This window comes from Lemur catta, chromosome 1, assembly GCF_020740605.2.
Source record: "Lemur catta isolate mLemCat1 chromosome 1, mLemCat1.pri, whole genome shotgun sequence".
In the NCBI taxonomy this organism is placed as follows: Eukaryota; Metazoa; Chordata; class Mammalia; order Primates; family Lemuridae; genus Lemur; species Lemur catta.
The window spans coordinates 52,863,028-52,875,999 of record NC_059128.1 but is presented as its reverse complement, the minus strand read 5'-3'; the positions used below and the strand labels follow the sequence as shown (position 1 = coordinate 52,875,999).

Sequence of the window (12,972 nt, the reverse complement as noted above, 5' to 3'; positions counted from 1 at the left end):
CCAGGTATATAATCCTTTTTATATGTTACTAATATTTTGTTGAGGATTTTTGCATCTGTAGTCATAAGATATATTGATGTGTGGTTTTCTTTTCTTGTAATGTATTTGTTTGGTTTCCATTGTAAATACTGGCTTCATAGAATGAGTTAGGAAGTGTTCCCTCCTCTTCTATTTTTGGGAAGAGTTTGAGAATGACTGGTGTTAATTTTATGTCTTGGCAAGGTGTACCTTTGTGGAACATTGCATTATAATCATCTATTCTCACGACCTGTACCTTGACAGTCTATTACGTTTTGTTTGCTGATATATATCATGTTGAATTTAGATGAAAAATAATTTTAATATAATCTTAGTATATTGTTAACTCAGTTAGTTGATTTTTAATTAATTAGTTAGCTAATTAATTTTTTAGTTACAAGGTCTCACTGTGTTGCCCAGGGTAGAGTGCAGTGACTACTCACAGGCACTATCATAGCCTATGGCAGCCTCCAAGTCCTGGCCTCAAGTGATCCTCGCACCTCAGCCTCTCGTGTAGCTGGGACTATAGGCATGCACCACTGAGCCTGGCTTTTTAATTTATCTGTTTTTATTTTAAACAATTTTTTTGGATTAGTTAATTTTTTTAAGGCTACATGGTCTCAAAATCCTGTAGTACTTATGTTTTGGGAATGGAATAAATTTTAAGTATTCTAATGATTAATCACTGCCATATTTTATGGAGGGTTGCTCCTGGAGGGTTACCTATCATTCCTAAAACTTAGGACCAGTTTACCACATCACATGTAATTCTGTATTGCATTATATTTGTTGATGTTTGGTAAATTTGGTTATTCCTTCTTTGCTTTTGTGAGATAGGATATTACATTGTAGTTAAAACTTAATGGTGAAAAGTCCCCATGAAAAAGCCAGAAAAATATGTAGCCTGAACTTTTGTACCCCCATAATAAGCTGAAATAAAAAAAAAAAGCCAGAATAATTTAGACAAGGTTTGAGATAAGTCCTTTAGACTCAGATTCTTTGCTTTTGCTCAGTCTACCAGTCTACCAGATCCAACCAGCTCAAAGCTTTAGACTGGAATTTACCATATCCTTTTAGAATAAAGGATAGAGTTGTTAAAATGCTATTGAGTCTAAGAAATATCACTGTATTAAAGATAATTACATGTTTGATTTGAGAGATGCTTTTAGAATTGTTCTAGTTTAAAGTATTATAGTATCATAAAGAAATCACATTGATTATTAGATTTTTGAGGTAGTGTGTATCTGACATGTTGAATAAGTTAGCTGCAAGTAAGATGCTTAGAGAATATTTAAACTATCTTTTCACCCCAGTATTGTTTAGTGAATGCCTCTTTTTCCCTGTGGCAAAAATAAATACTTTTATCATCAGTTGACTGTAGTGATGTTACATTTCTATGACCCGGTAATTGGGGTAAGGTAGGGAGAGGCAGAGGCAGAGGTCAGGGTTAAGGGATATTGTTTAGAAGATACAAAATCATGTGTTTTTGATACAGGTTAATAAACTATAGATAGCAACTTAGAAGGAGTACATATATGGATTAAAGTTATAGAAAAGATTTTGGAGAGGAGAATAACTATTAAAGGCTGTTTTTTCTAGGCAGAAAAGGCCTAGAAAGGAAGATTTGCTACAGAGGTTTTGGGTTGAAGCCTGGAAAGAATCAAACCTGATCATACTTTAGGTTGTTTTTATTTTTTTTTTATTTTTATTTTTTTTGAGACAAAGTCTCACTTTATTGCCCAGGCTAGAGTGCTGTGGCGTCAGCCTAGCTCACAGCAACCTCAAACTTCTGGGCTCAAGCAATCCTCCTGCCTCAGCCTCCCAAGTAGCTGGGACTACAGGCATGCGCCACCATGCACAGCTAATTTTTTCTATATATTTTTAGCTGTCCAGATCATTTCTTTATATTTTTAGTAGAGACGGGGTCTCGCTCTTGCTCAGGCTGGTCTTGAACTCCTGAGCTCAAACGATCCACCCGCCTTGGCCTCCCAGAGTGTAGGTTGTTTTTAAAAGGACACTTTTCTTTTTTCCCTCACCTTTCTTCTTTCTTTGTGATTGAGTAATATCTGGGACCTGGCAATAAAGAGCAGAATAACCCCATTGGGTCAGGATGAGTAATGAGCTGACCCAGAGAAATATAAAAGCAACTGCAAAAGCCTTAAGCTGTGTTGTGCTGAAGACCTGCTGTGGAGAGAAGTAATGTGGAAAGGCCATGGTTATAGGATCAGGGTCTTTGAAGGAGAAGTAATATAAATAGTTACCCTTTGTTGAGTACCTGTCCTGAATGTTCAAACACCATTAATCCTGTTACAGATAAGAGAAGGGCCCCCCAGAGGTAGAGTGGAGGGATTCAAACTCCAAATCCAAAGCTCTGTCAGTGGTTTTCAAACTTTTTTTTTTAAAGCTGCACGTTGATTTGATTTTTTTTCTGTAAGGAAACTTTATATTGGGGACCCAATATACTCTGTAGATAAAACCTAAACTGGTTGAAATCAGGGTAAGAGCACCTCAACCCCTGGTCATTCAGCTTCTTTCTTTGGCCTTGTCTTCTCATTCTCACCCTGGTAAGCTCTGAGGCACCTGTGTAAAACTGCAGTTTGAAAATCATTACATTTCAACATACTGCTGTTCTTCTTCAGTTGGTGATAGTGGTTGAATGTTGCCACCAAAATATACTCTAATTAACACTTTTTATCTATAGTGCATTTTTAAGGACTTACGTTTCTTTGCCTTGAAGGTTGTGGCAGCATTGCCTGAAGATATGAAACCAGGTCCTAATCCTTTTGGTTTTCCATGGGAATTGGTGATATGTGCGGCTGTTGTTGGTTTTTTTGCTGTTCTTTTTGTTGTGTGGAGAAGTTTTCAATCGGTAAGTAACCACCTCTGTAATAAGAGAATGTTCATTCTGTCTTTGGGTTGAAGAAGTATATGAGAAACATAGTTGTTATTTTAAGGAAACAAGGTAGGTTGTAGTGATGTAGGTTATTCAGGTTCATGTGTGACTACTAGAAATTAAGTATGGATTCAGAGGAATTCTTTTAAATAAAAATTTTAAAAAATTGCTTTGTAGACATATTCTACACTGATACTAAAACTCTTCCTTTATTCCTTTTTCATCTTCTTTTCTTTTGGTCTGTGTTTTTAACAATATATTAAACATCTGTGAATGTATCACCCAACTTAGAATCAAAAACATTGACTGTCACTGTCACTTACATTTAGGTAGATCCTCCCTCATTTCATCCCTCTGCCTCTCTGGACTAAAGGTAACCCTGGTCCGGATCCTGTGTTGATTATTCCCGTGCCTCAAAAAAAATTTTTTTTGGGGTCATATCTACATTTATCCTTCAATACTGTAGTATATTATTTTACTTGGAATCATGCCATCTATCATCCTTTGGAACTTTTTTTACTCCATTCTATATTGTTAAAATTCATATTTTTGAAAGAGACTATAATTTCCTCCATTTTGACTGCTCTAGAATATTACGTTATAAGAATATACAATAGTGTACTTATACATTTTATGGCTTTGGGGATTTGAATTGTTTCCAGGCTTTTTCTCTTTCAAACAGTGCTACTGTGTACATACTTATACATGTTTCCTGTGGTATATTTGTAAGAGTTCCTCTTGGGAATATATGTAGGTGTGAGATTACTAGGTTACAGGGTATGTGGAGGTTCAGCTTTTAAAAGGTAATGCCACACTCTTCCAAATTGTCTGTACCAATTTGCACTCCTACTAGCTGTGTATAAGAGATCGTAGAGATCCATTTGATCCATGTGCTCTCCAGTCTTGTTGAAGTTCTTAATTTTTGTTGTTTGAATGTATATAAAATTATATCTTATAGTCTTTATTATCCTGCTGTACATGGATATCCTAGTTATGTGCATTGCAGATATCCTAGTATAAAATATCTTTTCATTTTCTTTGGAATTTTTACTGATAGCCATAAATTCTTTTTTTTTTTTTTTTTGAGGCAGAGTCCCACTCTGTCACCCTGGCTAGAGTACCATGGCGTCAGCCTAGCTCACAGCAACCTCAAACTCCTGGGTTCAAGCAATCCTTCTGCCTCAGCTTCCTGAGTAGCTGGGACTACAGGCATGCGCCACCATGCCCAGCTAATTTTTTTCTATATATATTTTTAGCTGTCCAGATCATTTCTTTCTATTTTTAGTAGAGACAGGGTCTCACTCTTGCTCAGGCTGGTCTCGAACTCCTGACCTCGAGCGATCTGCTCGCCTCGGCCTCCCAGAGTGCTAGGATTATAGGCATGAGCCACCTCGCTCAGCCACTGATAGCCATAAATTCTTAATTTAAAAATTTCCTTTTAATAATGAAGTCCTTGATCCATCTTGAATTTTTTGTTTTGTGTGGGGTAGCAATTCAGTAATATTTTTCCTGATGAATAACTGTTTTTTCCCCTGCTCCATTTATTGAATAGTCCTTTGTTTCCCCTCATCTGCCATGCTACATAGTAGAGTTTCGCATACATGATGGCCTTTTCTATACTGTATTCTAGTCCATTGATTATTGTTAACGAATATATGTATATCATTATATAGCCATCCATTAGATCAAACTTGCTAATTGACTAATTGGTCATGTATTATATATTCTTATTCTTTTGTTTCCTTCATCTGTCAAGAATGAAGAAAAGTGGGCTGTACTTTACTGTCATAGTGATAGTTGATGTCTTTTTTCATCTTTATACTTTTCAGCCTTTTCTGCACTGTATTCTATTCCTTTGATTATTGTTAGCAGCAACAAATATTAACAAGATGTTTGATCACCCTTAATTGACAAACCTTCTGAGATTTTATTTTGAATTCTTGAGGATATTTGAGTTAAGTCCTTACTAGAGTGGTAATTTGTTCAGATATAAGCATTCAAAGTCCAAAGTTCTGTCTTTTTAATAATCTGAAAACCTTACTCCCTTGTCTTTTTGTATCCAGTGTATTTATTGTAAAGTCTAATGTCAGTGTGATTCTTATTCATTTATAAGTGATCAGTTCTCTGTGGAAGCTTTTTAGAATCTTTTAATTTGATATTCTTATTTCAATATAATATGTGTAGGTATAAACTACCTCCCAACCTCCATTTCTCGTTTAGAATTCTCTTGGAATCTTTTACTAAGAGATCTTTCGTTCTCTCTTTTTTTTTTTTTTGAAACAAGGTCTTGCTATGTTGCCCGTGCTGGCTGGAGTGTAGTGGCTATTCACAGGCTGAATCATAGCGTGCTACAACCTTGAACTCCTGGGCTCAAGTGATTTTCCTGTCTCAGCCTCCTGAGTAGCTGAGACTACAGGCCTGTGCCACTGCACCTGGCTCCATCTATTCTAGGAAATTTCTTCTATTTAATTTTCTTTTTCTAGTTAGGAGTATCAGTTTTCAGATGTTGACCCTTCTACTTTTGACTTCTCTTATCTCTTAACTTATATTTTTCAATTTCTTTGTGGTTTTCTGTTGTTTTAGTTCATTGATTTATTCTTCACCTCTACCCATTCTACTATACTTTGTGTTTTAATTTTTTAAATTTTATCTCTATACATATTCTGTAGATGATTTAAGTCCTCATTTATTTTCTACTTGGTTATGTTATTGCAGCTCTAAAACTGATCCTCTTACAAATGGTTTTTTTTCCACCTTCATTATTTGAGAAAGAGAGGTTAAAGAAGAAAAAGATTTGGTTTACTGTTTCTTCAATAGTCAATTCAGATCTATGGCCTTGTGGTAACATTTCTCAGAATGTTTTATTTTGGATATTAGCATTATGGGGAGATGATAATGGGTTTCTTGAAACTGTTTTAGGGTCAAATATGTTTGGGGAACAATGGGTTAAATGAAATTAAACAGGTGTCTTTACAGTAAACTTATTTCAGAGCTTTCAATGTACTAATACACAATTCCAGTCTTCAATAGGGAGATTTTTAATGCATAATGTTTTTCTTGTTGGAAATAGAACACTTTTGGCTAACTTATATTTATACTAAGGCCGTGAGAAACCCATTGTTTTTAAGTTGGCAGTAAATGTTAAATAAATTAGTTTACTTGAATGTGTGTTTGTTTTAATGTAATTTTTGTTAAAAATTTGTTTCAGGTTAGAAGCCGGCTTTATGTGGGTAAGTTCCTTTTTCTACTATAGATCTCATTGTTGTATATAATCTTAAAATATATAATAAATAATTAACTCATGATAATAATGATTTATATTTTTAGGAAGAGAGAAAAAGCTTGCTATAAAGCTTTCTGGATTAATTGAGGAAAAATGTAAACTACTTGAAAAATTTAGCCTTGTTCAAAAAGAGGTAAGACATTTTTGAAAATAATGTTCATGTGAGGTTCAGAGAACTTTATACTCAATGTAGGTACTTCTATGTAAACTTAAGATTATTAATGCCTTGTTTGCAGAGTATGGGAGTTCTTTGATTCCTTATTCAACACATCACCAATCTTACTAATTCTAGCCATTGTAGTAGGTGTCTCGATTGTGGTTTCTCTTTGTGTTTCCCTGACTAATGAGGTTCAACATATTTACATATATTTATTGACCATTTGGGTATCCTTTTTGTGAAGTTGCCTTTTCAAGTCTTTTTCACATTTTTAAAGGTATGGTTGTCTTTTCCCTTTTTGGTATGTAGGTTTTATCCTATATTTTAGATATGAGTCCTTTGTCAGATATATGTATTGCAAGTATCTACTCTGTGGCTTGCCTTTTTATTTCAGATGGTATCTTGGTAAGCAGAAGTTCTTAAATATAGTCTAATTTGTCAATCTTTTCTTTATAATGACTGCTTTTTGTTTCTTAAGAAATTTTTGCCTACCCTCGGATATGAAGATAATTTTCTGTGTTATCTTTTAGAAATTTATTCTTTCACTTTTCTTGTTTAGTCATTATATTAGTTTGCTAGGACTGCCTTAACAAAATACCACAGACTGGGTGGCTTAAACAACAGAAATTTATTTTCTCTCAGTGGAGATTTGAAGTCCAAGATCACGGTGCTAACAGGTTTGGTTTCTTCGGAGGCCTCTCTCTTTGTCTTGCAGATGGCTACCTTTTTGCTATGTTCTCACATGGTCTTTCCTCTGTTCATGTGTGCATTTCTGGTGTCTCTGTGTGTGTCCAAATTTTCTCTTTTTATAAGGACATCAGTCAGATTGGATTAGGACCCACCCTAACAGCCTTATTTTAATTTAATCACCCCTTTAAACGTCCTGTCTCCAAATACAGTCATATTCTGGGGTACTAGGGTTTAGGGCTTCAACATATGAATTGTGGAGACGTAATTCAGTCTATAACAATCTTTAATCCTTCTGGAGCTGAATCTGTGATGGTGTAATTGGGGCATGTGTGTGTGTCAAGATTCAATTTTTTTCATATGGATATCGAATTACCCAATATCATTTATTGAAAAGACCATCTTTTCCCCATTGTTCTGTAGTGTCATCTTCGTGAGTGACTGAATATATTAATATGTGTTTATCTCTATAATATCTTCTGTTCTGTTGGTGTTTTTGTTTTTTGTGCCAATACCATGATTATTTACCATAGTTTAATAACAAGTTTTGATATCATACATGTAAACCTTTAGGGTTTTTGTTCTTCAAGATTGTGTTTCCATATGAGTTTTAAATTTTAATATAAATATAAATTTTAAATCAGTTTGTCAGTTTACAACCACACCCACATGCATCACACAGCCTCCTAGATGTTTGATTGGGATTGCTTTGAATATAGAGATTAATTTGGAGAGAATTGACATTGTAACAATGTTCAGTTCTTGTCCATGGACTATGTTGCATTCCTCTATGTTATTTAAAAATTCTCTCATTATTTTATTTATTTATTTTTTTTGAGACACAGTCTTGCTCTGTTGCCTGGGCTAGAGTGCCATGGCGTCAAGCTCACAGCAACCTCAAATTTCTGGGCTTAAGCAATCCTTCTGCCTCAGCCTCTTGAGTAACTGGGACTATAGGCATGTGCCACCATGCCCAGCTAATTTTTTTTCTATGTATATTTTTAGCTGTCCAGATCATGTCTTTCTATTTTTAGTAGAGACGGGGTCTCGCTCTTGCTCAGGCTGGTCTCGAACTCCTGACCTTGAGCCATCCTCCTGCCTTGGCCTCCCAGAGTGCTGGGATTACAGGTGTGAGCCACCTTGCCCAGCCTCATTATTGTTTTACATGTTTTTGTGTTATGGTCTTGCACATCTTTTCTTAGATTTATTCCTAGGTATCTGATGTTTTTTGAAACTATTGTATTGATAAATGGTATAGTTTTTTTTAAACAGCTTTATTATTGAGATATAACTACATACCCTATGATTCATCCATTTTAAAGTATGTTAATGAATAGCTTTTAGTATGTTCACAGAGTCGTGCATCCATCACAATAGTCAACTAGGGCAGGTATGGTTTAACTTTATAAGAAACTTCCTGACTACTTGAATATTTTTATTACCCCCCAAAGGAAATCCTGAACCTTTTAGCTGTCGCTCTTCACTCAATCTTCCCCACTCTAAAACCCTAGATAACTTGCCTACTTTCTGTTTCTTTACATTTGCCTCTTGTGGACATTTCACATAAATGGAATCATACAATGTGTAATTCTTTGTGATTGGCTTTTTTCACTTAGTGTAATATTAAACACAGACACAATAATTCCACTTCTACCCAGAAGAACTATTTTTTCATCCATGTTGTAGCATTTATCAGTACTTAATTTCTTTTTTTGCCAAATGATATTCCATACCACAGTTTACATATCCATTTATCAGTTGATGGAATTTGGGTTGTTTCCATTTTTGGTATTTTACGTATTGCTGCTAATGACATTTATGTATAAGTTTTTGTATGGACATATATTTCCAGTTCTTTTGGGTATATACCTAGGAGTGGAATTGCTGCATCTGTGTTTAACTTTTTGAAAAACTAACACACTGTTTTCCACAGTGGTTGCACTATTTTACATTCCCACTAGCAGTTTGTGAGTGGTCTATTTTCTCCACATCCTTCCCAACACTTATTATTATGTCTTTTTGATTATAGCCATCCTAATGGGTGTGAAGTGGTTTCTCACTGTGATTTTTATTTGCATTTCCCTGAAGACTAATGATGTTGAACATCTTTTCGTGTGTTTATTGGCCATTTATATTATCTTCTCTGGAGAAAAGTGTATTCAGTTTCTTTGCCTATTTTTTAATTGGGTTATTTGTCTTTTTGAGTTCTAACATTATATATTCTAGATATAAGCCCCTTATCACATATGTGATTAACAAATATTTTTTCCCGTTCTGTGGATTGTCTTCTCACTTTCTTGGTGGCATCCTTTGAAGCATAAAAGGTTTTAATGTTTTTTTTTCTTTTTTTTGAGACAGAGTCTCACTTTGTTATCTTGAGTAGAGTGCCATGGTGTCAGCCTAGCTCACAGTAACCTCCAACTCCTGGCCTCAAGTGATCCTCCTGCCTCGGCCTCCCAAGTAGCTGGGACTGCAGGTGAATGCCACAATGCCTGGCCAATTTTTCTATTTTTAGTAGAGATAGAGTCTTGCTCTTGTGCAGGCTGTTCTCGAACTCCTGAGCTCAAGCGATCCTCCCACCTCAGCCTCTCAGAGTGCTAGGATTATAGGTGTGAGCCACTGTGCCGGGCCAAAAGTTTTTAATTTTGGTGATGCTCGGTTGATCTATTTTTGTTTTTGCTTTTTGTGCTTTTTGTGTCATATGTAAGAAACCATTGCATAATCCAGGGTCACAAAGATTTACACCTGTTTCCTTGTAAAAGGTTTATAAATTTAGCTCTACTGTCTTTGAACCATTTTGAATTAATTTTTATATATGGTGTGAAGTAGGGGTCCAACTTTATTCTTTTGCATGTAGATATCTAGTTGTCTCAATACCTCTGATTGAAAAAACTGTTCTTTCCCCATTGAATTGTCATGGCACCATAGATTATTTTTTGTCTAAGTTTGTATAAATGAAATCATACTCTTTTTTGTTTGGCTTTTTAGTCAGCATTATTTTTTTGAAGTTCATTGTGTTGTTGCATATATTTGTAGTTCTTTTTTTTTTCTGCTAAGTAAATTTGCATTGTATCAATATACCACAAGTTGTTTATCCATTTACTTATTGAATGGTTATTTCTCTTTCTTAGCTATTAATATTACGAATAAAGTGGTTGTGAACATTCTTCTATGGGTCTTTTTTTTTTGTGGATGTGAGTTTTCATTTCTTGTCAGTAAATACTTAGTATTGGAATTGGTGGGTTATTAAGGCAGGTATAGTTTAACTTTATAAGAAACTTCCTGGCTACTTTTATGATTTTCTCTGTCTTTACTTTTTAGCCATGTTAATATGATTTGTGTAGGTGTGGTTTCTTTTGTTTACTCTTCTTGGGGTTCGTGATGCTTTTGGAATCTATAGATTAATGTTTTTTATTAGTTTTCAAATATTCTTTTTTTTTTTTTTTTTTTGAGACAGGGTGTAGCTTTGTTGCCCTGGCTAGAGTGAGTGCCATGGCGTCAGCCTAGCTCACAGCAACCTCAAACTCCTGGGCTTAAGCGATCCTACTGCCTCAGCCTCCCAAGTAGCTGGGACTACAGGCATGCGCCACCATGCCTGGCTAATTTTTTCTATATATATTTTAGTTGGCCAGATCATTTCTTTCTATTTTTAGTAGAGACGGGGGTCTTGCTCTTGCTCAGGCTGGTCTCGAACTCCTGACCTCGAGCGATCCACTTGCCTCGGCCTCCCAGAGTGCTAGGATTACAGGCGTGAGCCACCGCGCCCGGCCTGGAATATTCTTGATCATTACCTTTTCAAATATTATTTTTGTCCCATTTTTCTTCTTTCTGGGACTTTACATATGTATATTTTAACTTTTTATTATATCTCATATATTGCTTATGTTTTTTTCCTAGACTTTTCATCTTTTTGTTTGTCCACACTTCAGTCTGGATATATTCTTCTGATCTATCTTCCATTTTACTAATTGTCTTCATTTATCTTTAATCATCTTACCATCTGTTGAGATCTTAATTTCATTGACTCTCTTTTTCAGTTCTATAGTTTCAGTGTGGCTATTTTTGTAGTTCTTTTTCTATGGTATAATATTACTTTTTAGTTCATTTTACATATTATGCTTATTTTAATATCTGACTGAGAACTCTATTATCTGCATTATCTAGTAGTCTATTTCTATTGCTTATTTTTATTTTTTTTTGAGGCAGAGTCCCACTCTGTCACCCTGGCTAGAGTGCTGTAGCATCAGCCTAGCTCACAGTAACCTCAAACTCCTGGGCTTAAGCAATCTTTCTGCCTCAGCCTCCCAAATAGCTGGGACTACAGGCATGTGCCACCATGCCCGGCTAATTTTTTCTATATATTTTTAGTTGTCCAGCTAATTTCTTTCTATTTTTTTTTTTAGTAGAGACAGGGTCTCACTCTTGCTCAGGCTGGTTTCAAACTTCTGAGCTTAAACGCTCTGCCTGCCTTAGCCTCCCAGAGTGCTAGGATTATAGGCATGAGCCACCAGACCCGGCCTCTATTGCTTATTTTTTTTCTTGGTTTTCAGTAAGTCTTGTCTTATTGAATGTCAGGTTATTTTATATTGAGTATCAGTGATAATATAATAAAAATTATAGAGATAATTTTGAAGCTGTGGGTGATGTTATTTTTCTCCAGTGAGGATTTACTAATGCTTTTCGTAGGTAGCTAGGCCATGGACATTAGAAATTTTATTTGACTTTCTTTTTTTTTTAATAAACTTTATGTGTATATTTAAGATACATATATAGTAAAATGATTACTATAGTGAAACAAATGAACATCTCACAGTTACCCATCCCCCCAAACCAAGAGCAGCTATAATGGCTATATTGTACTGATTGAGCAAAAATCGTGACTATAATGCACTAACTATAGTCCTCATGTTGCACATTAAATCTTTTTACTTATTCGTCCTACATGTTTGCTACTTTGTATCCTTTGACCTACCTTTCCCCATTTTCTCCTTCCTGAGCACTGTCTTATTCTTTATATATATTTGAAAAAAATATATGTATTTAAAAGTTCCACATTTAAGTGAGATCGTGCAATGATTTTCTTTCTGTGTCTAGCTGATTTTACTTAGCAAAATGTCTTACAGGTTCATTTATGTTGTGGTAGATGGCAAGATCTCCTTTTTTATGGTTGAATAATATTTTATGTAAATACATACTGCAGTTTCTTTATCCATTTGTCCATTGATGGATACCTGGGTTGTTTCTATATCTTGGCTATTGTGAATAATGCTGCAGTGAACATGAGAATGCAGATGTCTTTATGAGGTGGTGATTTCATTTCCTTTGTGTATATACCCAGAAGGATTGCTGGGTGATATGGTAGTTCTTATTTTAAATTTCCTTAGGAACCTCCTTACTGTTTTCCATAGTGGCTGCACCAGTCTATATTCCTACCAGTTGTACAGTAAGTCTTCACTTAACATCTTTGATAGGTTCTTGAAAACTGTGACTTTAAGTGAAACAATGTGTGACAAAACCAATTTTTTTTTCCTCATCAATGTAACAAAACAATGTTGGAGGAAAGGATGTTATTGGAGGATCTGCTCTATGCCATTTCCCTTAAAGTCATAGTTTCTAAGAACCTATCGAGGACATTGAGGACTTATTGTGCAAGGTTTCCCTTTTCTTCACACCCTTGCAAACACTTGTTATCTTTTGTCTTTTTGATAACTATCCTAACAGGTATGAGGTGATAACTTACTGTGGTTTTGATTTGCATTTCCCCGATGATTAGTGATGTTGAGCACCTTTTCATTTATCTGTTGGCCATTTTTATGTCATTTTTGGAGAAATGCCTGTTCAAGTCCTTTGCCCATTTTAAAGTTAGGTTATATGTTTTCTTGCTATTGAGTTGTATGAATTCTTCATAAATCTTTGATATTAACCTTCTACCGG

The 12,972-nt window shown here is 35.1% G+C and overlaps 1 protein-coding gene across 12 annotated transcripts in view; it reads left to right on the top strand.

Annotated features, from left to right (window-relative positions):
• The window catches only part of MIA2 (MIA SH3 domain ER export factor 2), a 100,776-nt gene that overhangs the window by 27,863 nt on the left and 59,941 nt on the right, over positions 1–12,972 (top strand). For all 12 annotated transcript variants that reach the window (XM_045568097.1, XM_045568117.1, XM_045568106.1 and 9 more), the window contains 3 exons: positions 2,756–2,887; positions 6,120–6,141; positions 6,239–6,327. In XM_045568097.1, the coding sequence (XP_045424053.1) occupies positions 2,756–2,887; positions 6,120–6,141; positions 6,239–6,327 (243 nt within the window). The remainder of the gene's footprint in view (positions 1–2,755; positions 2,888–6,119; positions 6,142–6,238; positions 6,328–12,972) is intronic.